The sequence below is a fragment of the Hirundo rustica genome, chromosome 21 (genome assembly GCF_015227805.2).
Source record: "Hirundo rustica isolate bHirRus1 chromosome 21, bHirRus1.pri.v3, whole genome shotgun sequence".
NCBI classification, from domain to species: domain Eukaryota; kingdom Metazoa; phylum Chordata; class Aves; order Passeriformes; family Hirundinidae; genus Hirundo; species Hirundo rustica.
The window spans coordinates 3,763,935-3,791,669 of record NC_053470.1 but is presented as its reverse complement, the minus strand read 5'-3'; the positions used below and the strand labels follow the sequence as shown (position 1 = coordinate 3,791,669).

General features: G+C 47.7%; 1 protein-coding gene across 1 annotated transcript; it reads right to left on the bottom strand.

The window, feature by feature from the left end:
- Positions 1–18,545: 18,545 nt before the first annotated feature.
- Positions 18,546–27,567, bottom strand: DNAAF6 (dynein axonemal assembly factor 6). The gene is made up of 7 exons (XM_040083932.2): positions 27,530–27,567; positions 26,546–26,657; positions 24,733–24,802; positions 23,545–23,650; positions 21,685–21,781; positions 20,807–20,892; positions 18,546–19,308 (listed from the first exon to the last, which is right to left on the bottom strand). Exons 2-7 carry the CDS (start codon positions 26,642–26,644, stop codon positions 19,173–19,175), a joined length of 594 nt encoding a protein of 197 aa, XP_039939866.1. The 5' UTR covers positions 26,645–26,657; positions 27,530–27,567; the 3' UTR covers positions 18,546–19,172.
- Positions 27,568–27,735: the final 168 nt, after the last annotated feature.

The window sequence follows — 27,735 nt, the reverse complement described above, 5'->3', positions numbered from 1 at the left end:
TGGCACGTGTTCCCTGCCTGCATGATAAATCCCTCCATGGTGGAGGATTCTTCCACCTTGGGGCTGGAAGAGCTGGTGGCAGCAGGATTACGAGTCTGGGCTGTCTTGGGTGCTCTTTGCCAGTGTGGATCAAAGGGCGCCCAAGATGCTGAAAGAAAGGTTGTGCTGGGGTCAGAGTGGCCTCTGCCTGTCGCAGGAGGATTTTAGCTGTGCTCCCAAGGGGGGGGTGGGTGTAACCCCACCCAGGAAAGCCGCTCCACTGAGGCTGGCTCTGGCAGGAGGGGCTCCTCTGGCACAAGGAGTCATCAGTGTTTGAAGATTTTCACCTTTCTGCTCCTCGCTCAGACACTTTCAGCACAGGGACCCCCACCCTGGGCTGAGGATGTCACTGTCCCCAGCCTCATCCCCTGCCAGGAGTGCAGCATTTTCCTGGGCCATTTCCCAGGCTGTGGCTGCAGCACAGCAGGGCCAGCAGCAGGCACCTGCGTTTCAGGCACGCACACGGCGAGGGAGCCATGGACACACACGGATATTTCTGTTCTCAGCAGTCATTTCTGGAGGTGCTTTTAACTTTGTCCTGTCTTTCCACATTTTTGGAGAGGAGGTAGCTTTTTAAATTATTATTTATTTATTTCTCAGCTTGGCTGTGAATCCTTGTGGGCTCTTTGAAGGCTGGAGATGTCTCTTCTTGAGAGAAATGGGGCTGCAGGCTTTGCTCCCCAGCCATTCCAGCCCAGCAGCACTGAGGTTGTGGGGTGGGATAGCTGCTCCTTGGGTGCTGGGGGGGATTTTTCTACTGAAAACCTGAAAATTGCCCAGCAGCTGGGTGAGGCTGTGGGCTTGAAAACATCCAGAGGGTGAGGGGACCTTCAGCTGGGTTTGCAAATATCTGGAAGCATCATGCCAGTGATTCCACGGCTTAGGGGTTGCCCCATCCCTTGGCAGGCAGAAACTGCATGTGAAGGGCTTTGTAGATGCCACTGAAACTTCACCAGGAGGCACAACCACCTCTGGAAATTCACCCTCGCACTTAGAGGCTTCAAACACGTTATCTTTTTCCTTACCCCAAGAAATAATCCATGGGCTCAGTGGATCACAAGCAGAAGTCTTTGCCCTGAAGGAAGTGGAGGATTTTGCCTTCTCTTAACAGGGGTAGAAGGGAAACTCAGTGGCCACCGAAAAGCTGTGAAAACCATCATTCAATCTCCCTTATAAATGCCTCAGGCTGTGCAGGCTGTCACTGCCCCAAGGGGACCAGCACTTCTGATGGCTCAGTCCCAGCAGCACAAAACTCTGCTGGCTCTGATTGTCTCAGAGGGTTTGTTTGTTCTGCCAGGCCTCAGCCTCCAAAATCACTGGACTGCACAAGGAATGGAAGTTTTAATGTATTCTTCGAGGATTAAATTTCGAGATCTCATAAACACCCACTGAGGCTTGGGGATACGAACCTAGAAGCAGAGGATGAGAATCCAAGAGCTGGTATTTAAAAGTGAATTAATCTGGGATTTCGAGTCTATCCTGTTATATTTAAAAGCCTCATTCTTGAGGGAACGCTGCCACAAAAGTACTCTGTCCTCAGTGTCGGTGCTGGCACTCAGTGTGTGACACCCTTGGGGGGACCAGGGCGGGTGTCCCACGAGCAGCAGCGAGGACACAACCTGCTCTAAGCATCAAGGAGTCCAAATCTTCCCAGGGGATGGGGGCTACAGCTTCCCCTGACATGGCAACCAAGGATGATAACTTGGCACAATTCCTGCCGAGGGCGAATCCCTTCAAAAGTTCCTGGAGGAAAGCACAATTCAGACAAAATGTGCCCAAGTCTCCTAAAGACCACACAGGGGAAAGGCAAAACCACCCATCCTCCTGAAGCTGGGTGGTGTCAGGTCCTAAATTAACTCGAGTTTGTTTTTTTTTCCTTGCAGTGCCTGCAAAGGTCCCTGTGAGGATGTCCTGGCTGCTGCTCAGAGCAGGGAGATGCTTTCCCTGCCCTCAGAGGACGGAGCAGGGAGAAACTTCCCATGGCTGTCCAGTGGAAGGGACTGGGCTTCTTCCAGATTTTAAAATCTTCATGAATTTCCATGACTGCAGCAGCTGGGATTACTTCAGCCACTGGATAGCACAAGATTGATGATTCCAAGGCTGGCAAAGGGTGGGCACAGCTCTTAAATACCCTGCCATTAAATCACAGTCTCCTTCAGCTTGCTGTGGTGGATCCAGGGCACTTGGCAGTGCCAGGAGCCCAAAGGACAGCCCTGCAGCAGCACAGAGAAAGAAGAGGAATACCTCTTCTCAGCCATGGAGCATTTGGTTTTTTTCCTCTTTTGCAGAGATGGGCTGAAAGCAATGAGAACAGTCTATGGCACTGAGCTCCCCATCTAACACTTGAAGTGCTTGCCTTCAAAATAAGAATTCATCTGAAATCTGGAGGAAATGGGTGGGACTGGGCCTGTCTCTCCAGCACAGAGCAGGTGAAGCCCTGGGCTGAGCAGAGCTGGCTGGGGTTGGCAGGGAAGGGGCTGGGCTGCTGCACTTGGAGCACTCACCACGTTTAGCTGGGAGCATCTCTCTGTGCCCATTGACACGCTGAAATAAACAGAGATGCCTTTTGATGTTGCCTTTGAATTGCTTCTCTCTCTTCCTTCTTGTCCCCAGGGTATTTTATTGGACTTCATAATAAAGCTGGAGGGGGGTCAGAAGGGGGAAAGTTCTTTGAGTTTATTGTAAATGAGCAGAATTTTATCATCCCTCTGCTTCCATTTTAGATTTACCCTGTAATCTTATTTACAAGCTGAATACCAAGTGCTGGAGTAATCAGTAAGGTGATCGATAACCAAGAGAGGCTCCTTGAGCTGCAGCCATTTAGAGCCAATCTGTCCCCTTGCATGCAGGTGTGGAAGGTGTTTTTTGGGAGGAAAGGTGCTGCTGGGAGAGCCCAGCGCTGTTCCTCTCCGTGCAGGCTGAACCAGGGGTCTGACACACCCCAGTCCTCCTCCTGTGAGCCACCACGAACCGAATCCTCGGCACAGGCCATGGTGTGGGTGTGGGATGCAGGCGAAGCTTCCCCAGTGCACATCCCCTTCAGGGCAGGGGGACCACGAGCAGCACCTCTCCTCCAGCTCAGCCCAGGGTGAGCCGGGAGCGATGCTCCAAAACACGGAGATCTGCTTCTGCCTGGGGAGGCAGCAGATCCACAGGAGGTTTGGTCTGGGGGGCACAGCAACCCCTGCCTGCTGCTGTTTAGCAGGCTGCCCTCCCTGGGATGTCTAATCTCATTATTCCTTACTGCCCTCTCTTTTGCATTCAGCGCTGTCTTTCATTTACCTGAAGATGCTGGCAAACCCGGTGCACCTTTAATTCAAAATAAAGAAATATATCCGGATTATAAGAAGGGCTGCAGGGAGGACAGACAGAGGGCTTGCCATCTCTTTGTTGCTCCGTAGCCCACACCTGGCAAAAACCAAGCGGCTAAATTCAGATGTTACCTCTTGTGTGACCACCGAGAGCAGAGGGGCCGGGACGCGGACACTTGCCCGAGCTGCCTGTCCCTCGCAGCTCCCACACTGGCTGGGAAAGCGCCTGCCGAGTCCCAGCCTGTTGCTGCCTCGCTCTCCTCTTGCCGCCTCCCCCTTACTCAGCAGCAGCATCTCCCCAGCCCATCCATCACCGCGGATCAGCCATTAGCACAGCCGCCGATCCGCGGGGCCGTGTTAGCATTCAGCCACCGCAGCCACCGGCCCGACATCGGAGCCCTTTCGGATCGCGGGGACAAGCCAATCAATTATTTCACTCCCCTGCCTGCTGCCAGCGCCCGGGCTGGAGCATGCTCTGATCCCTCAATGGCATTTTGAAGCACCGTCAGGAGAAGGGTGTTCTTTTCATTTAATTTCATTTAATTTCATTTCATTTCACTCCGTGCGCGGCCAGTGCCAGGAAGGTGTTGTCATAAACCCCTCGGTGGGACAGGCTGTCCCCTGATGCTGCCTGGCTGTCCCTGCACCCCCTTCTTGCTCCCTCTCAGGGATGCACAGCCTGACTCCCCCACAGCCACGGGTAGTCCAGCCTCCCGGGCAGGCAGAGGAAAAGGGAAGAATTGCCTGCAAAAAGGGAAAAAAAAAACCAAACCCCGAAAAAACTACCTTAATTAGAGTGTCCTGTCTCTCAGTTCACCTAAAGCCATCAAGTTCCCGGCAGCAGCATCTCTTGGTCGCTTCCCTTCTCTCGTGTACAAATACAGCGCAGTAATTAGATGAGGGCTCGCTGCCCTCTCCTTGGCGCCTCGTCCTGCGTGCAGCAGGGTCAGGCAGCCAGCACAGCATCCTCTGAGCACAGCCCCAGGCACTCCTCCCTCCTGGGAAAAGGGGGGACACTCCCCAGTCACTCCCCAGCCCCAAGGAGACCCCACAAGGCTGGGCTTGGCAGTGGGGAAAGTGTCCTGGCTGCTGGATGTGGAACAAAAGGATCCGGTGGTGCTGCATCTTTAAAGCACCGCGTCTTCCCGACAATCTCCTCAGACAGTTGTCCCAAAGCCATGATCAGAGGGGTGGGATGAGTGGGAAGGACAATTTCCCTGCCCATTGCCCCAGTTTCTGCAGTGCTGGTGGAGCCAGTGCTCGCTGAAGGAACTTCTTGCAGCAATTTCTGTTCCTAGAGCTCTGTGTGAAGGGAAACAGCTGGGAATGTGGGGCTGCTCCCAGTTCCCTTCAGCTTGCATTAAACCCAAGTTATTTCAGGACAGACACATCTCCCAGTTTATGACACGTTCAGAAGTCTCGAGCCCTTTGGGATCCAGAGCAGACACTTTGTCCCCTCCCTGAGCTCTGCTTCCACCCCCCACGAAAGAGGAGCAGAGCTCATCTCACACAGCTGCTCTCTCCTCTCTGCAGTGGCTGTGTGAGCTGTAATGACTTTGTACATGCTTAGAGGACTTTTTCACTCTCTAACGACGATCAAAGTGAAGGAATTGCAGAAACTGAGCTCAACATCAAGGCAAGCAATGTGGGGCCTGAAGTCCTCGTGGGTATCACATCCCAACCCAGCTGTGGCAGCAGGGCTGGGGAGAGCATTCCAACCCTCCTGTGAGCAGCAGGACAGCTGGGCTTTGCTCTGTGCGGTTGTGCAGAAGCAGCCTGAATGGAAAGCAGCAGCTAAATATAAACTCTGATTTAAAAGATAAGTGATGGTAAGTGGTTTCATTGTTTGGGAGCAAGGACCTCCAAACCATTCACTGGAAAAGACTCAACCAGCCTCAGCAGAGCCAGTAATTAAAGGTAACTGTAGCCCAAAGCAGTCACAGCGCAAATAAAGCAAGGAATGAAGATTGCACTCCTGCGGTGAGCTGACCTTGGTTGGATGCCAGGTGCCCACCCAGCCGCTCTATCCCTCCCCTCCTCAGCAGGAGAGGGAATGGGATGGGGTGGGAGGAGAAAATAAGATTAAAACAACACTCATGGGTCGTGAGAAGGCAATTTAATAAAGCAAAATGCTCGCACCAGCACCAACTGAGCGACACAGCGGGCTCCTAAAGATCTGTGAGCCCAGAGGGGTCATTCCCTGGGCATCTCAAGCCTTGTGGCAGGGCACTGTCCAGCTGCCACCAGCCTGCCTGCTGGCACCCCCATGGGAGGGATAGACACAACCCTGAGCGTGCTCAGCCTTATCAGACCCTGGAGTGGGCTGCAGCATTTAAACGAGGGGAAAAAAGAGATTTAAGAGGCAGCAGGAGGCCTCTTGAAGAGGATGAAAGGAATCTACAAATGGAGATTTGGAGATTTCTGAATGGAGAGCAATGGAGAGAAGAGAGAACACGGGGAATGGAAGGGGAAAAGGAAGGAAAGGAAAGGAAAGGAAAGGAAAGGAAAGGAAAGGAAAGGAAAGGAAAGGAAAGGAAAGGAAAGGAAAGGAAAGGAAAGGAAAGGAAAGGAAAGGAAAGGAAAGGAAAGGTGTCTGGCTCCGTGATCCAGTTTGGCACTCGCAGCTCAGGGGATGCTGTACATGTGTTCCATGTGCCAGGGTCCCAAGACCTGACACAGAGCACATCCACCTGAGCTCCTTTCAAAGCTGATTTCCCACCCCATCCACTGGTCAGGAGTCCACACAGGTCCTGAGGTACTTCAGTGAGGAGGGCTGTCCCTTGAAACTGCTCTTTGGAACATCCCATGCCCTTTATTTGAAAGGCAGCTTTGCCTCAGCGGGGGTTCTGGTGCAGGCCAAGGAACACCTCCAGGGCTGCAGCAGGTACAAATCCCCAAGCATGCAGGACATCAGCACTCACAAAACTGAGCTCTCCAGGCCTCTGCCAGCCCTTCTCTACAGAAGGTAACAGCATTGGGCCAGGGAAACTTAGGTTATAACACCTCTCCTGTGGAGGCAGGCTGAGAAAATTTGGATTGCTCAGGCTGGAGAACATCTTCAATCTGGAGAACATCCTTCTAGTATCTAAAGGAGCTCCAAGAGAGCTGGAGAGGAACTTTTAACGAGTGCATTGAATGATAGGAAAAGGGGAATGGCTTTAAACTGACAGAGGGAAGGTTTAGAATAGACATACAGAAAAAAATATTTACAATGAGGTGAGGCTCTGGCACAGGCTGCCCAGAGAAGCTGTGGCTGCCCCATCCCTGGAAATGCTCAAGGCCAGGTTGGACAGGGCTTGGAGCAAGCTGGGATAGTGGAAGGTGTCCCTGTCCATGGCAGGGAGTGGAATGAGGTGGTTTTTAAGAGCCTTTCCAACCCAAACCATTCTATGATTTAATTGCTCAACCTTCCTTGAGCCTGTGAGGCTTTGCAACCCAATTCCCTGTGTTCTCAGCCATGGTTTGCCTCCTCTCCCTTCTCTGCACTAAAGCTGTACCCTGACATCAGCAAAACTAAGCACCTGTCCAGGAGAGGAAAGCAAGATTGATTTGACTCCAAATGCTGCCAAATGCATAAAGCCAACACACCAGGAGAAATAAGGCAGGCAATTTCATCCTAGTTGCCTTCAGCAACAATGACATTAGGTGTTATTTGATACAAGAGAAGAGCCAATATTTCCAGACTGAAGGGCATTTATTTAAACCTGTGTATTTAGGGGGTCTGGAAGCTGTTTAGAGCAGGAGCTGGAAACAGTTTCTGACTCGGGTTTGTGTGGGCTGAACACTCCTCTTGACTGCTTCACCCTAGTCCAGACTTTGCATTTAAAGAAAACTTGGGGCAAAATCTCCAAAAGCAATGTTATCCTGATTCTTCTCCACCATCCATAACCATCAGCTGGATCAGCACTGAAAGTCAAGTGCCAAGAGTTTTTGCCAACCTTGTATTTCCAGCTAGGAGCACAGGAAGAACCCTGCTCACCTCGCTGGGCACAAGCTCCGGAGCCTCAGCCTAATAATGTAAATGTCAGTGGCTGAACCTCCAGCCAGCCTTTGTCTCTGGCACAGGAATGCATTGCCGGGGCTGTGAAATATTAAATGAGTCGAAAGAACAAAATTACAAATCCCGAGGCTGCTTTCCAATCCCCCTCCCGGGCTTGGCTCAGGCTGCCTGTGACGTAAACAGGGATGGATTTATGGCAAACCCACCCCAGCAGGGCCACCAGAGCTGGCTGGGGACAGGGGGTGGCTCCTGCACATCCACACCCCTCAGCCACAGGCAGGGCTGCTGCTGTGCTGTCCCTGCCTAATTCCAGGGCCCTGGTGATGCTCGGAGCCCCCCCAGCTCCCTCCCGCTTCAAACAGGAGGCTGTCAGGGTTCAGAGCTCCCCACAGAGCCTGGAGCAGAGCAGGGTAATGGATGAAGGCTCCTCAGAGCAGGATACTGCTTTTCCCATAAATCCAGTCCATTTTGCCACGGGAACAGCCAGGGAGCCTCGGCAGGAGGCTGCCACGGGCGCTTGTGAAAAGCTCCAGTCGGTGCCTTGGTACCTCTGCTGGCACCGAAGCAAAACTTTGCAAAACTGAGCTTCAAAAGACCTGGGATCTGCCAGGAGTGGAATAAAGAGACATCCCAGAGAGCAGGCAGGGAAACAGGGCAGGTACAGAGGGGAGGGATGCTGGGATACTGCAGGCATGGAAATCCAATTCCTTGCTTAACTGGAAACTGCAGGGCTTTGATGATAAGGCCGATGGGGTGTCATCTCTCAAAGTGGGATGATGCTGCAGGCTGGAGACGCACAAAGGCACACCTGGGCACGGAGAGGAAAGGACTGGCAGAGCCTTGGGTGTATTACTGGAGAATGTAGGAATTAACAGCGAAGAACCTGGGAAATTCAAAGCACCAGTGCCACAGGACAGGGCTGAGTGCATCCCGAGCAGCAAACAGAGCTCTGCACCGGGGAGGTGTGGCACCTGGGGCATTGGGAACAGCCCTGAGGATCACTCAGCCTCTGAGGCTTTCCAGGAGCTATTTTCACGACTCTCTGCAGTTATTCTGTAGGATGTTTAGGTACCCCTGTGCCTCAGAGGGGCTCATCCTTCTCTCTTGGCATAACCTCTCCATTTGTTTGAGGGTGAATTCAGAATCATGAATCACACACCCGTCAGGAGGGCAGCGCTCCTGGCACACCCTTGCCGAGTATTCCAGCCTCAAATTGCTCAGCAGGAGGGTCTGATGGAGGCAGCGTTCACCAGAGCTGGGTGAGATCTGGCATCCTGCAAAGAAAACCCCCTCTCCTTCAGAACAGGAGGGATGTTTGCAAAGTGGGACTGAGAAATGACAGCCACAGCAGATCCTGCCGCCCTCAAACTCCACCACATCAGCCAGGATCAAAGTGCCAGTATCTCTATACTGCTAATGAGGCACGTGGCAGATAAAGTCCATGTTTGCAGAAAATATTTAAAGCTCAAATGTGTGTACCACCTAATCGCCTTACATCTGTCATTAACCATGATCCCTTGATACCTCTGGTCACCAGGGCAGAGCATTTTACCTGAAGCTGCCACAAAATTGCCATTTCACACCCTGATTCTGCCCTCTCCTTCCCCTCCTGTGCCCCACTGGGGCAATAAAACCAATGCAATAAAACCACGCAGCATTGGGGAGTGTGAGGAAGGGGGGTGGTGGGGCAAAGAGACAAAAGGATGGATTCCCTGGGATCAGCAGCCAGCAAGGATTGAGGGAGCACTCTCCCAGCAACTTGAACCCCATGGGGTTCCATAAGGGCTCCCATCAAGAAAAAGATCCATCAGATCCACGGCCCCAAGGGACCCCAGGGCATCAGAGATGTCCCTGGATCAGAGATCCTCTCCTGGCACGCTGCTGTCTCTTGGAAGGGTGATGCCTGCACCTGCAAGTCCCAGGAACCTCTGTTCCCAGAGCTTCAAGGGCAGCAGCTTTAAGGCAAGTGAAGAATTTCCAAAGCACAGCACACACATCAAGCACAAAGCCCAGGGCTGTCTGTGGCAGTCAGAGCTCTGGGCTGCTGCGGAACAGAGGCATCACAGCCTGAGCTCTGCTCACAGGAGAAGAGCCTGTGGGTGAAAAGCTCCTTCTGAGACAGGCAGGGCTGTTTCCAGTGCGGCTGTCACAGCTCTAAACTGATGCTGCTGGACTTCCATCAAGCAGGGCAGCTCATATGGCTGAAGGCAGGGAAAGATTTGAGTACTCTTTTTGCTACTGGTGTACACCACGAGTCAAGGGCTCTGGATGATGGTGGGAGGGAGGAAAACCCCATGATGCGTTGGATTAGATGATCTCCAGAGGTTCCTTCCTACCGTAACAATTCTGTGATTTGGTGATAGTGGCAGAATATTGGGATAAGAATCAGAAATAAATTCCAAGTATTTTTTCTGTTTGCCTGGGTGAATTTACCACAGGAACTGGAGAACTCCACAAGGACTGCAGGCCCATCTCAGCCCTTCTGTGTGGACTGTAAGCATCCCTTAGCCACTGTCCCACTGACCAAATATTGCCCCTACTGCAGGCTCGTGTCGTGCAGCTGCTCCTTTTGATTTCTGCCAGGTGTCTTTTAGGATTGATTCCTTCACTTACAAAATCCTCACAAGTATTTCTGTCACTAAGCCTTCACACAAAATCATTTCTGCATAAACAGCCCCTGTTCTCTGCTTACAACTGTTGTGCTTTGATTGGAGAAAAAAGAAGGTCCCTGCAGCCTTGACACCTCTCCTTGAACCTGTGAGCACCATTTCTGAGCAGTCCCAGACTTTCCTCAGCCTAACTAGGTCTGAATGAGTAAAACCAGTCCTTCCCTGTGTGGCCAGATGTTGCATTGTGATGCTAGAGAGCAAGCAAGCAGCTTAGACTGTACCGACAAAAGTCCTAATGGAATAATTAAACTCAAATAATCCAATTAACACTGCAATTGAATAATTGCATTTGGAGCATGGCTGTAATTGAGCAATATTTGTATTGTCCCAGCCGTGAGGACAGGCACAGTCGCCTTTCGGCGGGCAGAAGGAGACAGATGGTGCTAATAAAGGGCAGAAGATGGATGTGAGGTCACCAGATTAAGTGTGCTTCCTCTTTTTTTGGCCAGAGAAAGAAGTCAAACCGCTGCAATCCCGTTGCCTTTAAAAGCCTAAGTAACAGAAATAGAAGAGACTGCAGGATTGCAGGAGTCTGCTCTACCATTAATTACCTTTTATTGAAAGCTCCCAGGCCGCTTGGCATTGCATCAGCAAGAGGGCAGCCCACAGAGCCCCTTATCTTAATCGAGTTCAGACAGCAGCAGCCAGTGGTGAGCCGAGACCTGGGGAGGGATGTCTGCTTCCCTTGGCAACCCGAGCGAGCCTGCCAGCGCCAGGCCAGGAGTCAGCAGACGAGATCTCAGCAAGATAAAGCAGAGAGGGAAAATAAACCAGCGATTTTGGGGCTGCCTCACTCGTGCCGGGTGTAGCTGCATCCTGAGATTCCATGGGATGGAGAGCAGGGAGTGGGCTGTGGGTCAGTGAAGGGGGTAAATTACCAACCCGTGACAGCCCCACTTGCACTGCAGCCCGGTTCTGAGGAGTGTCCAAAGTGGCTGCTCCACCATCCACCAAACTCTTCTTTCCCTAAAAAGCAGAAGCAGTACTGCAGCAAACGAAAAAGCTGCTGCCTCCATTTACCTGTGAGCACGGGGGCTTCAGGAGCTGCGTGTGCATCTTTTCTTGCAGGCTCAGGCTGACGATCAGCCTTGGGGAGCACAGGCATTTCAAGGATCAGCCTCCAGCCCAACACCAGCTGTAGCTCACAGCGTGCCAATATTTGGAGATGGGGGTCTTTCCTGGGAACTCAGCTTTATCTTGTAGCCTGAGGTGGTGGGAATGGAAAAGTTATCAGCTTGGTTAACCCATTCCAGTCTGAGAAGTCACTGCCAGCATGATGTCTGCCTCCTCTAGCTGCTCTGAGCTGGGCTCTTGGCAGCTCTGTTAGAGTATCACAAACCTGCCTCTCTCTTCCTTCCCCAGAGCAATTGCAGGTTTGTGGGATTATTTTAATTCCAACTCCCAGAGCTTTCTAAGCAATTTAAACTTGTTAGGCAGATTTTATCTTTTTAAGAAAGAGGCAGATGATGCTGGTGTGTTGTTTGCAGCTCCTCTCCTCTCCCACTCAGCAACATCTGAGCTCGGTGGTTAATTACTGTGAGACCTCTCTGCCTCTGTCAGTGTTAGCTGGAATGATGGGTTTACACCATGCATGTCAACAAGCATCTCGATGGAAAATAAACCTACTGATGCTCCCACTGTTGGGGAAACGGGGGTGCTGATGCAGGCAGCTCAATCCATGTGGATGACAGGCACATCCTGCTCTGCAGCAGAGCTCTGATGGCTGAGGGCCGTGTTAGATCCTCCTGCGTGCACTGCAGGACAGAGCCACAGAAAACAGGCTTTGGTAACTCAGCTCCTTGCTCTCATTTGAGAGAGATTGTCCACTCATGCAAAATTGACTCTGTTTAACTCTTGCCAGGTAGGAAAAGCATGGGCCATGTGGCAGAGGGCTGGAAACACCCCCAGCTTCTCTTCCAGTGCCTCAGGAGGGCACTTGGCCATGGGCACCTCCATTCCCGCACTGCCACTTGGATTTACAGCCAGGGGAAACAGAAGCAGGTCCGTTCTCTTGGGCACAGTGTCCTGCTGCAGAGTGAGGCACAGGACTGAGCTGTGGCTCCTTTCTTTCCCTTGAAGGCACACGGCAGTACAAGTCCGAGAGGGGACAAGCACGGTCTCCTTGTGACGGGAAAGCCGCATGATGGTGACGAGTCTGCTCTGACTCAGAGCCCGGGAGATGCTGTGATATTCCTCCACTGGCCTGCTCTGTCCACCTGCTCTGAGCACTGAGGCAGAGCTTTTAGCATCCAAGTCCATATTCACTGCAGGACCTCATTTTCCCACCACAAGAGCCATCCCCAGTAGATGGAAGGATTGACCTTGCTCACTACAGCAGCTCGTTTCCTGGTGGAGGTTTGCACACAAACCCATTCCCAGCTCTTTCAGCATTTTCCTCAGATGGGTTCAGGCTCTGTGTGCTTTGGTTTTAGCAGGTTGTTTGGCATCAGCCCCATTTCCAGTTCAGTCCCCTCCAGTGAGTACCAAAACATTTTGCTTCCAGGTGACAAATTCCATGGAAAATATGCCACACTACCCAGCTGGTAATTTTTTTTCCCCCTCTGGTAGGGCATTTAGGCAATTTTCTCTTTCTTTTTTGATCCATATCGACTTTCTCCTGTTTCTGTCCTGTCCCCTGCTCTATTACAGGTCTTTGTACCAAGGAATACCATATAACAAACTTGAATAGAAGCAGTATTTAAGCTGGTCCATGATTCTTCCAAGGAGAACAATTTCAACAGAAAAGAATTTAGCTTGACAAATGCTGCCCAAGACCTGCCCTGATCATCCTTATGCTGCACTGCACAACTTTCATTAACTTAGGAATGAATTCCTGTTGTGTCTCATGGCTTCCTTCAGATGTTATTATGCCAGCTCCCAAGGACATAAACAATTCTCTTGATTGAAGAAAGTGGGCTGAGAAGCTGCTTGGCTGTGGTTTGGGGAGGGGCAACAACATTGGAAAACACATTTTATTCAAGAAAACAAAAATATTATTGTTCCAAATTGAAGCAGAGGTGAAAATTTAAATAAACTCACTGAGCATAAACTTGGGAACTCGTGATGCAAGAGAACAGAAATGGGGTTTTCTATTACTTCAGCCATTCTCTTCATTCAGCATCTGTACCACAGCAAGCAGTAAATCACCTTCAGCTCTCTTATTCGAACACTGGTTCAAGACAACCTTGTAGAATCTCTGTGAAAATTTTTAACTTTTTTCTTCATCCAAGGGATGCTTTAGCCCTGGTATGAAGGTAACACCTGGCTCCAGAATAAGAACAATTCTAATGCCCTCATTTATCTATTTACCTACTGATATTAGAGCAAAAGCTTGTGGTAATTAATTTTATTTTTGTGGATGTTTCTTTTTTTTTTTTTTTTTTTTTTTTTAAATAAACATGGACTGTTCTAAAAAGGGAAAAGGATGGAGGCAAGCATGCATATGCATGTAGGCCTAAAACTGGACGTGACATCCCCTGTTCCAGGTCAGGGCACAGCAATCTGTCACCCCTGCACTGCACACACTAACTCTGCTTACCCAGAAATAGGTGCTGCAAGGACAACACAGAGATTCAGGCTGTTGGGAGCATTTGAGAGGGTTCACGAACCCCCAACACCAATTCCCCTTTCATCTGCTGTTAATAAAAGTAATTGCAATGGGCCACCTTAGCCTGACCCCAGAGTGAGACAAAGTTCCCAGCCCAATAAATCTCCATGACCCAAGCCCTCAGATCCTCTTGGAAACCTCAGAGCTATTCCAAGCACAGTCCCTCTCCCACAGCTCCTTCTGGGCAGGATTTTCAGTGCTGGTGATGTTCTAACAAAGGTATCTCATCAGCCCTGAGCTCGAGGTGGCTGCCTGCTCTGAACTTCCCTTTCAACACAGTGGTTTTAAAGAAACTTTGGTAATGTCTTTCTTCTCCCTCTTGGTGCTGTTTGCCCAGTTCACATTGCCGCCTCACTTTCAGCATCTCACTCCACACCCACCATTTAGTTTGTCTTAAATACAGCCCCTGCTGCTCACCTAGCTTCTTACAGTGCTGCTCCTCACCACTTAACTCATTCTGGATGGTGTCCTGTGGCTCCCTTGGGATCATCTCAGGTGAGAAAAAGTACAGCTGACTATCCCAGGTGAAGTCACTCCCTCATTCCCCTCTATATTCTTGCCACAAGTGCTCCCCAAGAGCAGCTTTGGGGATATAACTACGGAAATCTGGGTCAGGAGATCCCATCACCAGGGTTCCCAGTCACAGGAACCCCCAGGGGTGGTGAAATCTCATTACCTGGGTCCCTGAGAGGGGTGGAACCCACCCAGAGCTCACAGTATCATTAAACTCAAGTATTGGTGCTTACATTTGAACAGTTCCTAATCTGCCACTGTTTGGCAAATGTCTGCCTTGCCCACATCACCTGTGAGTTAACAAAATCAGCTGTGTTCATCTCCATTCCTATCCTGTCCCTTTTTACACAGCTTTCCAACGTGACAAGAGCTTTCCAGAAGAGGTGCGTGGCTCTTTTTCTCTCTGCTCAGCAGCTGCGGGAGACACGTTGCCAAATAGAATCAGAGAATTGTTTCAGTAAATACAACCTAACACTCTTGGCAGTGTTTGCTGGGTTGTGATACCGTCAAGTTAAAATGGCATGGTTAAAAAAAAAAAAAATTGATTTGCATCAGAAATGAGTTTCCAGGCTGCTGGGATCCACAAAGAAGACACCCAATTAAAGAGAGATGGTCTCTAAGGACTGTAGGTGGACAGTATCTGCTATCGTTCTGGCAACTTCCTGTGATCTTCACTTCAGAAACGAGTGTGTGGAGGCAGAGAAAAAAAGATAAAAGGGAGGCCTTGAGATGAGAAGGCCCCAAATGATCAAGGATTCCTGTGGATTGAGAGAAGTACTCCAAAACCAAAGGCATTCCTGTGTTGCCCGTGTCACTGTTGCCCTGGAGTGGATTTCAAAAACTTCTTTAAGTATTCATCTGGAATGTAGGGACACATATCAGGAAGCAGAGAAAAACTTTTCAGGCCTTGGGGAAGGCTGAAATTCTGAATGATTCTGACTTTTTTCTGAATTGTTTCCTTTCCTCATAACCAGATTCCACCGGGGATGCGTGGCTACATTTGAAGCAGAGCCTCAAGAGGCCTCTCAGTTCTGTCAACACTGCTCACACAGCCTGCAGCATCCTCTGCTTTTGTGCCACAGTCCTTCACTATAAGAGCCTCAACAGGTTCTGCCCCTGGTGCTCATGCTTGTGTCCCCTTCCCACCCACACAGACAGGACACACACCAAGGAAGGACAGAGCTCTTCACCCAGCACTGATCTGAGTGAGGGGAAATGAATCACGCGCTTCACCCACGCTAGGCACATCCAGCAAGGGTCAGATATGGCAACTTCAACCTGCCAGGAGGCTCTGGTGAGAAATGTCCTAATGTGAGAACAAGCAGGGGAGATAAAGCACTTAGGAAAGGAGAGATCAGAGTACCTGGAAAGAGCACAGAACAAACAATCGTGAGGGAAAGGGAAAAACAGGGATGCTGTTCACCATCCTCTGATGAATTCATCACAATCTGAAAGTGAATTCTGCCTGAAGGAGAAAACAGAATGAAGAGAGACACAAAGAGAGCAAAGAGAGACACCAAGAGACAAATAATCTCCTGTTTGTGAAGATCACAGGAAAAAAATAAACCAGCCCCCAGCATATTCCAGGCATCTTCCCTGGAGCCAGGAGCACGGCAACGACTGTCTGTCTGTGGCAGCTGTTCCTGAAGGGGATCCCAGAGAACCAAGAGGAATCCAAGGTGCTGCAGAGCAGAGGGTAAAAGTCTACACCAACACCAGCAGGTTGAATAGGAGCTGCTCCAGCATGAGGGAGACAGATCTGTCTGTACACGTAGGTACAGCTTAGTCATTTTAGATAAACTTTGTCTGGAGGGAAGGATATACTGATAAGGCAGTGTTTCACACCGCGCAAGAAGTACACAAAGTTTAAATACAAACTTTAAACTGAACAGCAGAAAAATGAAGTAGTCTTTTTAGACAAATAGAAGGGGTATATGATGATATCAACAGCAGAACAGGAAGAGGATGAGAGTGAGAGCCTGCAGGTTTAAGGGAAAAATCTAAATTTAAGTTCTTGCACTGTTTCATTTATTTATATAGAGTAACTCATCTGGGTTTCTCTTCCTAAAGCTATAAAATAAGTCAAGAATCTTGGCCCCAGGGCAGTAAGTGGACAAAGGGGAATATGAAGAGAAGTGAAATTCAGAGAGTAAGGGCTCTGAGAGAAGGCAGAAACAAGTTAAAATGGGGATGAGGTGGGTCTGCAGCCACAACTGGAGGACAGAACACGTGAACAAGGAGAGATGACAACCTGCAGTTTATCAGGATACTGCTGCAAACAAGCCTCTATCTCAGTTCCACATCTACAGTACCTTCTACTTAACTGCAATGCATTTAATCAAGCTGCTTCTTATAGGAACCAAATAAAGCTTGATGATACTTAATGGCTGGGGCTTAATGGCTGGGTTGTTTAACTGGGCTGATAATTTTGATTAATTAAGATGCTTGCAGGTGTTGGAGTGGCACTTCGGCAACAGCGCTGATGTTCAGAGGCAAAGGGGGTTCACCTCCTGGAGGATTTCTGCAAAACAAAGCTGCCCTCAAGCCTGTGCAAAAAAATCGACTTTTGTAGCTGGCAGTAGCCTCCAGATTTCTGGGAATTTTGACAACCTGTGAGTGGTTTTCATCAGTTTCCTCTTGGGAGGATATACGGAAAAGATCCAAACCCCCAAACTCAAACTTTTGCCCAGGGCAGCCTCTGTGTCCTTCATAGGAAGAAAGTGAGAATGTGAGAGGCTCTCCAGGTGATGATGGTGCTTTCAGGCAGTGGATCTGACCAGCCCAGCAAGCTGCCCAGCCCCAGAGCAGTGTCCCTGCTTTAGTGAAAAGGGCAGTAGAGCTTATCCTGAGTGCAACACACAAAGCCTGGTTGCTTAGGAGTTTGTTCCCTGTGTTCCTCTACCCTCACTCTGTGATTTCAGCTCCCCCTTTTCCCACCCAGTGTCACCAACCTGCCAGCTCCCCCTCAGGGGTCACCTACAGGAGCCTGGAGGTGGATGCACAGAGGGAGTGGCCAGCAGGTACAAGAAATCACGTTGCAGCCTCCCCCTTAAGCAGTACAAATTGGTTAATTCCCTTTCCTATTCAGCAGTTGCCTCTCTTACAAAACATACTTACCTCAGATTTTTGTCTCCTGAATGCTGATAAAATGCCCTCAGGTTAAAAAATATTTGGAGATACATTACGATACAGATACCACTGTGGCATATGCTCATTTACATAAGAAACTAAAACACTGGAGAGAGGCACAATGAGCCAGGCTCATCACTGTTTTCAACACTGACATTAAATTAAGCAGAACTTGATGATTTAAGGCTTAGTAAATTACTACTGCCAACTATAAAGGCAACATAACCTTGTGGCTAGAGCACTGGAGTAGGGCTCAGAAGAGCTGTACCCTGCCATGAAGGTGCTGAATTTATTGATTGAACTAATTTGGACAAATGTTACCTTCACATGCGTATAAATACTGGTCAATGTTCCACTTTTCTTGTAATGCCTATAAGAAATGCAAAAATTAGGCAGCATATTGTCTAGGGACCACAAAGACAACCTTTTTCCAAGAAACAGCTTGTTTGGCAAGCACAGGAGGGAAAAACTGAGTCAGGAGGAATGATGTCAGCTTTTTCTCATACATCTACATTGTCCTGCTCAACCACAGCTTTGGAATAAGAGACATTCAGATCTAATTTATGGAAACTTAAGCAGATACCAATTGGAGTAGCCCCTGAGTGGTATCAGTGTATTTCATAGCTTGTGATGAATCATAACTGAAGTAACTGCTTTCCAGTGCATTAAGGCTAAAGCAGAAGTCAATTAGGATTATTCTGACCCAAGCTATGGTTCACTTTTCAGGGAGGTGGTTGAAATGTCCAGACATCAGCCCGATTCATCCTGGAGTTATAACACAGTGTATTACAAACACACTGTGACTACACCTTTAAACTCACTGTCAGCATCTGCAATCCATCATGGAGTATCCCTCTTCTCATTACAGCCTGCCACAAATTCAGCTGCATGGGTGCTGTCTGCAGCCTAGCTAGTCAATTGTTTACCTCTACTTCCACCCCAGAAGAATGCAGTCAAACCATTTTGTCCTGAAAATACTCGCAGGCTTTTGGTTAAGTGTGCCATTAATATCCAAGTCTGCTTGTCCTCTCCACTTTGAGCAAGCACCTTTGTTTCCTGCAGGACTAACAATGTTAAATGAATCTATTTGCCCAGCAGATACTGAGAGAAACACCTTGGTTTACCCATCTCTCAGACTGGACCTGAAGGCCAAAGAACAGATTTTGCAGCATTTCAGCCCTTTGAGAGAAGTTTTGTTCGGCAAAATTCCTTTAATCTTAATTTTGAGAAGTCTCTCAGAGCATAATATAGGGAAAGCAGACTGAAAGATAACTGGAACTGTTCCTTAGAACCTATTATTTTATTAAGCAAGAAAGATCAGGAAAATTGGGTGGAAGGACAGCAGATGAATAGACAACACTGAACCATAAATTGTCAAAAACCTGTTCAAAAGAGATGAGATGTTCTGCAATCCAGCTACAGCTGGTTAACTTGTTCTGCCAGTGTAAAGGAGCCTCAGATGTGGACATGGCTCCCTGAAGAACTTCGATCTTCTCACCAAGAAAAAAGGCAAGAGAAGATTCTGATCTGGCCCCAGTGCCAGCACTGGAGACCAAGCAAGGACATTACCAGGTACCAAAGCACCAGACTCATTGTCCAGAGCCTCACTGTGCTAATTCTCAGCCATGACCACACAAAAGGCTTTCTCTGGCTTACAGAACTGAAATCTTTCTGATTCACAGGGTCTGTACCAGACTGAAGAAAGCAGAATGTTAACCAGAGCAGTGTAAGAGCCAGACAACATCAGCTGTTAGAACCTGTGGGTGCTGTGTTCCTCCTGACTCATTTCCCCAGAGACATTCCCCTGGACTGTTCCAGGGAAACAATCTACTATTTCAGAACAAGTTTGGTTTCCAAAAGACTTCAAACTAGAACTTTAGTTGTTGCAAACTTTCTCTATCTCTCTACCCATCTGAAAAATTTATGAAATCCAGCTTCCTTGTCACTCTCAAGGTGACTTCCAAGATCTCCTCTTCAGAGAGAAAACGAGCTCTACCCTCCTTGCTGTTCACAGGGTAGGGGAGGTGCAGCAGCAGCTTCCTGTAAAAGAGGACACACAGTGAATGTCAGTGTCTCAGATCAGGTGAGCAGTTGAGATGTCACTGCAAGTTACTCCTGCAATTCCTCAGTCAGTACACCAGGGATTGTTATTCCAACAGATCTCCTCATCGTGACAGGTTGTGGGATTCCTGCAATACCTCATGCACAGCAAGACTGGCCCTGAAATATTTCCATCCCTTAAAAGCAGCTTGGCTTAGAAGCAGCCCCAGGACTACAGAGTTAGAAACAAGTTGCTTTCAGTCTCCCTACCCATCTGGGAGAACAAAAGTTTTCAGTATGTAGAACTTGACATCTTGATTGTTTCTTTCATACTGAGAAGACTCACACTTATATTTGTGAAAGCAGCACTGGCTCAAGCTGTACCCAAGCAACCATCAGATTTAGGGTGAACTTTTTATTTGCCAGGCTTGTAACTAGAGACAGCTGGGTACTGAGATGATAATGGCAGCTCTGAGTCACCAAAAAAGATAGAATTGCAAAAGGAAAAGGATGCTGAGATTTTCCTACATCTGCAGCATTGCATTAAGCGACTTCTTTTACTACCCATAGGTTCAGCAAGTCATTAGCTGAACAGTTATTCCTCCCAATTTTCCAGTTTCAAAACTAACATTTCCAAACCTTCCACTCCTGTTGCATCCTTGGGTTAAAACCAAGCACAGGGTAACTGACTCTGCCTGGCTTTGGGAGGGAAAAGTGGTTTTCCTATAGTTAGTCTGTTGGGGACTTATTTAGGCCTTAATCCATGGCCTGCACCTCAAATTTATCTGCAGAAAGCTATTCACATATAGATCTTCCCACATGCCATTCAGTGCTGCAAGTCAGCCCAGAGAGGATTAAGGGTTCTTATGAAAGCAGTCTTTGTGAAGAAGGACTTTGAGCAAAACAGACATGGGAGTTATCTGGAAATCTCAGGCAGGGGAATAGCACACTGAGGGAGAGATGGAGGAAAACTGAGAAATCCAAGAGTGTATCAGGCAGTTGATGATTTTTGTAGGCTTGAAATAGCCCTATTAAAAAAAAAAAATCAATATCTTTAGGAAACCTTGTAACTTTTCCATCTCTGCATCTGTGTTTGGATATGTCCATCATTTGGCTTTCAGATACTGAAAATTTATCTGCACTTTTTTTACCATCTTTGGTCATACGTATTTGCACAAATTAGTGCTTAGAAATACTAGACTAACTTTCAAGAACTTGGGCAGCTTTTTGCCAGATGTCTTGAGCCTTTGAAGCCTTGTTGTTTAAGTAGCCAAAATCTGTCCTAAAGCTTTTTACTAGACAGTATCACAGATTCAAAGCCAGCAGACTGTACATATATGGATGGATTATGAGTGGTTTCTTTCATATTTATTTCTCACCAGCAATTAATAGTACAATCTTTAGGTTTGCTTTCCACACAGACTGAAGTTAAAAGCTTGTCTAAAGCCCATTTCAAACAGGATATTAATTGCACTTCTATCAATTGTGCTGCACTTACTTTTTGGGAGTTCGAAGGTCAAGAACCTTGTCCTGGATATCTAATGTGATGTCTGAGTACTTTGTCTCTGGCAGCTTGATTTTAATCTGAAATGAGGGGCAGAGGTAAAGCTGTGATTACATATGTTGCCCTAAAAACCATAAAAGATCTAATTTTCATGAATATTTCAATGCTAGTATCAAAGAGCAACGTTTTGAGTAGGTAATTTGTATCAGAGAAAATACGACAGTGATAATGACTGCTTTCAATAGCTTAGTGATGTGTATTGATATCCTATTCTCTTCCAGATCCTGAGCTGCTAATGTGCTTGACAGGTGTTCCACATCCAGCAAAAGCCTCAGGCTTTTGTGTATTGCAGGGACAGTGCTTCTGCTAGAAGGATAACACAGCAGTTCTACCTGTCCTGGAGCTCAGAAACCAGGGAAGTCTTTGATTATATAATGATGAGGCAGGATCTGATAGCTGGAACTTGAAAGGCTGTCAGCATTGTAGCATTCTGCTAGCCTCCACACCTTGTAAAAAAAGCAGGAAGATGAAAAAAAAAATCCCCTTCCCAGCCCCTCTCCTCTCCAAAACTGTGTCCAAGATGAAACTTCATCTTAGAGCTACGTTTTATTCCCTTTAAGTTCATATGGGGCATATGTATTTGCACAGATTCCCTTGAGCGTACTTGGTCCTTGAGGAGATACACAAGTTCCTCAGGTTAGCAAGAGTAAATGTCATCTACAAATGCTTGGAGAACCACGTGAAAATGCTACAGGAGGTCAAAGGCAGCAGTAGAGCTTGGGGTTTACATTCTGTCCCTCAAAAAGATGGGAAGACGGAAAAGGGCAGAGGAAGGGCGCAAAGAAGGGACCAGAGCTCCAGGCTCAGCTCACCACTATATCCTCACAGCAGGCAGTGGAGGGGTCTTTCCCAGTCATCCCAAAGAAGACATCCTCTGTTCCCACATGCTGCTTGAATGAAATCTCATACCTGCCAAAGAGAAGTCATTGCCTGGGGCAGGGGCAGGAGACTAAAGGAGACTGTGATTCTCAGACTCTCAGACTGTAAATCCTCCTCACATTGCCTCTCCTCCTTTGCAGTCTCCCTTCAAATCTCCAATCCACCTGCACTGGGTCTCTGTTCAGAGCCATGACAGAGACAGCTGGAAGACAGGTGAAGATCATTCACTCCACCTCCCAAAGACCTCACCATGCTGCCTCTGCTTCCCTAGCCAGCCTTTTCAGGCTCAGGAAATGCTTCCTAAGTGGATACAATGCTTATCAACCAAACACCACAGACTCTTGGGGAATGGATTTGAGAAGGGGGATTTCACAGTTACATGTGTTCTGTTCCGTCCTTTAGCATATTCCTGCAGTCTAAGCAGAACACTCTAAAGCCAGATTGCAGTTGTTTTGCATTCAGCCAACATTTTTTTTCTTCTCCTTCACATCGACAAAATGTAGAATCTCGTATTCCCTTGCTCTTGATAATTAATGAATGAGGAAATGAAAACTGAATTTGTATTTATAACATATGCTACTCCTACTAAGTTCAGCAAAATTACTGGGGTGGATCACTCGTCTAAGCTGTTAGAAACCCTTTCACATCTCCAGTGTGCATCTGCATATGTAATAATTCCTAAGTCAAAGACAAATGTGTCTAATAGCTCTGGATGTACCTCTGTAGCCATCTGTTTTCTTTTTAGGACATTTTCTTTGCTTCATTTGATGAACTATTACAAAGTTCTCTTCATCTGTGCAACACAGGGCACAACTGAAGAAACACTGCAGAGGGGAAGGGTCAAGGAATGGCATGAGAAAAATCTTCTTTGTGCCCACAACACAAAGACAGCGTGCTCTGTACCTGACAGGTGACCATTTCAAGGACAACTGTGCGTGAGGGTGAATTCCAAATCATTTTTAGAAAGGCTGAGTCCCTGTTTAGGTGGGTCTCAGTCCTATGTTTAACTGGGAAATTGGACTCCTCATGTCTTGACTTACAGGCAGGAAAAAGTGAAGGTTCTGGTGTACAACGTGCAGCTTCATGGGCTACAGTCCATATGCTCCAGCATGTAACACTTCAGGACATGGCATTGAAACAATGGTTGGAAATGCAAAAGCCGCTTTGTGGACTGACCCTCAGGGTTTTCTGACTTCCATAAACTCTAATTTACATGCCTGATTTCAAGAATGTTTTTGCTACTGTTTTTCTACTAGCAAGGGAAAAGGCTCTGGTTTTAAGTTGTGCTTTGACAGACTAAGATTGAATGACAAGATTTAAGAGCTCAAAATTGCCTGCACACAGCTTTTCTTCCTGCAGTACTATTTGTCTCTAAAGAGCTTAAATCTTTGAAATGCAAATATGCATTGGAGTAGTTTATGAATTTATGAGTATGGAAAAATGGATAGATCTCAGTTGCAGCAGGAAAAAAGCAGGTATTTCCCACAAATGGCATATTTTAAAGGTAATAAATCATTTTTCTGACCTACTTCCCCTCCTAATCCCACTTTATACAAGAAACTGACACTGCACATAAACCTATGATGGGAAAAACCAACATTGCGTTTCTGTTCTTAGATCAGATTTCAAGGGAGGGGTTAAACCCATTCCTGACATGTTGCTTTAGATGCAACATTGATATCTTTCCTTTCTTCTTGCAGGATGCAAGCTTTTCAGCTGGCTGTAGATGCTGTTTAACTCTCATTTCCATTAATGCTGTGTAAAGCCCACACAGGCAGTCTCAGCTCTCTTACTCTGGCTTTTCTCTCGGGTCCCAGGTATCATCAAATTCAGATCCTTCTGGGACCTCCTCTGTACTCCAAATGGTTTTCTTGTTTTCAGATTTCACTTGAAAAGTACCTGTAAGTGAGGAGAAGAATCACACTGATACATTTTTAAATGTCTCTGTTCCTCAAGGCTTGCTGAAAGCTTAGAATACTTTTCAAGAATGAAAAAAAAAAAAAAAAAAAGCAGCCATTTCTAAAGCTAAAAGTATTTCTAGGCTTTAGAAACGTCTTTGCATTAAAAGCATTTTAGGTAATGATTACAGTCTTCTTCACCTCACTGTCTTATGAATGAGGATTTGCAGAGGGAGGATGTTTTCCTTTCACTTAAATCTCCTTTACCCAACCTTTATTTCCTGGAAATCCTCCTTCCTGGCATATAACATCTAGCACTTCAAAATCAGTAAAGTATAGAGAGATGAAATACTAATCTTTCAAAACCCCCCTGACATGAGATTTTCAGTGAGCAGTGATTCACGAGAGAACCACCCCCTCAGACAGAAATTCAGTTCTTCCCATTAATTACTGGGCACAGTCCAGACAAGATGCTTAAGACACATGAAAGTTTATGGGCAGAATAGTATGGTTTACATCTGTCCTGCATGAAAAAATATTCTTTTAGTAAGCTGGTAAATGTGAAAGTTGAAGTTTTTTTAGAGTAGAATCTCTGGTTATTATTGGAATCCCAAGCAAAAATAATCTATTATATTTGCCACAGTTCCTTTCCTGCAAAACTCACCCTGGGCTTTGTTGGCCTTTCTTAGGGCTCTTAACTAAACTGTTCAATAATGTGACAGCATCAGCTCCAAAAAACCCTTAACATTAAAGTCTTTCCCAAAACTGTCTTTGTGTCTTTCCTGAGTACTTGTATGGAGCTTTTGCTGCTCAGTTATGATCCCTGCAGCCCCCGACCATGCCGTGCTCTGAACTGTTACCATCTCCACTGGAGGATGCTCTTGCATTACCCTTTCCTTGCTCCTCTTCGCATGTTTTAGAGTTAAGCTTTCAGGAAAGGAATGATTTTACAGCGTAATTGAAAGAAATGTCATGCTGTGTTTATCCCAAAGGTCAGTGACCACTCTTTTATCGTATCTCACTACAGCTGTTACTGTCTGCTGGCATGAGACTGAATGCCAAAACACAAATACTCCTCCTTACTGGTGGTCTCTCTCTTTACTGGTCCAACACTCCCAGGAGTCATGGCACCAACAGAAGAACAGCGTGGCTGCTAAGAAAGGCAAGAAGATCTTAAATCAATTTTTATAGAGCCAAGCTCAGTTACAGCCATATTGTCAGCAAATACAACACATTATCTAAGGTCAAACAAATCCCTGATAGAATTGAAATTGAAAAAAACGTCATCCCACAGTTTCATGACTGAACCACTGAATATTCTCTTTCCTTCACTCTCACACTGCAGAAAGTGACCTTGACACACTGGGTTTAAGCAGGACTCACAGAAGCCCAGTAATACAGACAGATGTGCTTTGTGAGTTTTGGTTTCCATGGCATTTTGGCAGAATTTCCATGCTTTGCCTGCCATGAAAATATTACAGGAAACCAAGGGTGCTGCATGAAAGCCCCATCACAGCATTTGGATTCCTTTCTACAGTACAGATCATGAGGCAACAACATTTTCCTCTAATTATGAATCAATTTAGTGCTAATAGGCCAATGTGAGGCATTTCTCTATATATGAAGATTCTTGGGCTCAATAAAAGTGCCTCATATGCACAGAGCATTAAATTAAATCAAAATAAAGATTTCAATTTACCCAGATTGACTCAGACTTAATTGACATCCCTCGTGGCAATTTCCCATTTCTGTCTCTGAAGTGTCATTCATTTTATTAATAAGATGTAAACAAATTCTTTTTAAAAACAGGATGTTTACTGCAGAGATGTACAGCAATAATGCTGGGTTTAAAAGGCAGGCATTAAACAGCTGGAGGATAATTGGGAGTGTGAAGGACCACATCTGTAATCCACTGAAAGAAAACTTCAAGGGATATGCACCCCTTTTATCCCAAATATTACTTGCATTGCCATTACTGGGGCTGGTCAACTCTTTGTTGAGGAGTGATATGGAGGAGCACTCAGGCATTAGCCATTTCTGTTATCTGTGGGTTTTTTAAAATTTTTTTTTGCTTGTTTGTTTGTTCTTTGTTATCCATGTGGTCCATATGATCTGTTCAAAATCTTGAGAGACTTGGCAAAGTTTTGAGCCTTCCCAGAGGTCTTCCACACTGTTGGCACCTGTGGAGCTCCTGGGAATATTTCTTCCCAGCACACAGGCAGGTCTAGATAAAAGCAGGTGCTGCACGTTGCAGGAATAATGCATGTTCTCCAAACACTGTGGTTTTCATCTGTGCCTGAGAGGAATTGATGCAGAAGAACACATTCGGATATTTCTCTCATTATTCATTCAGATTATGCACCACAGAATGATTGTTCACCTTTCCCTATTTTACAACCACCAAAATACCTATTGTGCTTCAGTGACCAATTATCTCTACAGTTCTTCAGTGCCTGACATATACAATTAATAAACTCAGCTGCCTCTGGATATTTTGGTCCTTACTCAGAAGTTTAGCAGCAAGTTTTTCCCCTCATATCTGGCTGTAATTGCCTTCATCTCCAGCAGAGTTCAGGGAAAAGCAGGGGGAAATCTGAAGTATCTAAAGCTCTTTCAACTCCATGTTCTCGTTTCCTTCAGGCTGAAAAACTGAACCTCCCTCATATGCTGTGCTCACAGTCTCCTTGTCTTCCTGGGGCATCTTGCTCATTCTCTCCCTCAAGAGCTTGTTACTCTGAAAGTATCCTCGAGCTGTTTCACTCAGTCCAAAGCCTTCTAAGGTTTTCATTCTGGTTTTACTCACTCTGGAGAAAAAGAGATTTGCTTCTCCTTGACTAACAAGATAAGGCTATGGTACCATATGTAAAAGAAGCAGCAACTCTTATGAAAGGCTCACCACATCATCATCATCATCGTCCTCCTCTTCTGGAGCATCACGGAGCAGTCTGGCAAGGCTCTGCAGAGAAGAGCCCGAGAACACGCTGTCCATATCCATACCCACTGCTCACCTATGCAGAAAAAAAACAAGTGACAGATGAAGCAGGAACCAAATGTGCTTGGAACAGCCTGTAAAGCACAATTTTCCTGCTGTGTGTTTGGGAAGGAAAAGTTTAGCCAAGTTCCTGTATGTGTGATGACAAAACATGTAAAATGGAACATAAAATCAAATAATATGCTGAGCTGGAGGGGCCCCATCAGGATGGGCGAGTCCAGCTCCTGGCTCTGTGCAGGACAGCCCGGGTCCCTCCATGTCCCCGGGAGCGTTGAGTGAATGCTCCTCGGGTTGTCAGCCTTGGGGCTGTCATCACTTCCCTGGGGATCCTGTTCCAGTGCCCGAGCACCCTCTGCGGGAAGAACCATTCCAGATATGCAACCTAAACGCTCCCTGAGAGAGCTCGAGTTGCTCCCTTGGCTCCTGCCATGCCAAGGGAATAACACCCAACCTTTTCCCGCTGTGCCCAGACTACGGACCTTTTGCTCAGCTGCCTTTTGTTGCAAGCACAGCCCAAACCGTACAAGTGACTCCGGCAGACGCCGTGTCACAGGCAACACGGCAGAACCCTTCGTATGTTCTCTGCCCACCCGCCAGCCTTCGGACCGGCCCAGCTCCAGGCGGAGGTGGGGGAGAAGGGAACCGCAGCGACAAATCCTCGTCACCGCCTCCGTGCTGCCGGGCGGCTCCAACGCCGCACCTCCGGCACGATGTCTCCGGCTCCATACCTCGGCCCGGTGTCTCCTGTCCCGCACCCATCCCGGTGTCCCCTATCGCACACCCCATCCCGGTGTCCCCTGTCCCGCACCACACCCCGATGTCCCCTGTCCCTCAACCCATCCCGGTGTCCCCTGTCCCGCACCCATCCCGATGTCCCCTGTCCCGCACCCGGTCCCGGAGCCGCGTCCCCCGTCCCCACAGCAACGCGAGCACAGCCGCACAGCCCCGCCCCTCAGACCCGAACAGCCAATGGAAGCTGCGGCCCCGCGAGTGGCGGCCACGCTGACCAATGGGCGCCGAGGGCGGGTGGGGCGGGGCCCGGTGACGACATCGCGCCGCGCGCCGCCGCCCGGCCCCCGCCGCGCCCGCCGGAG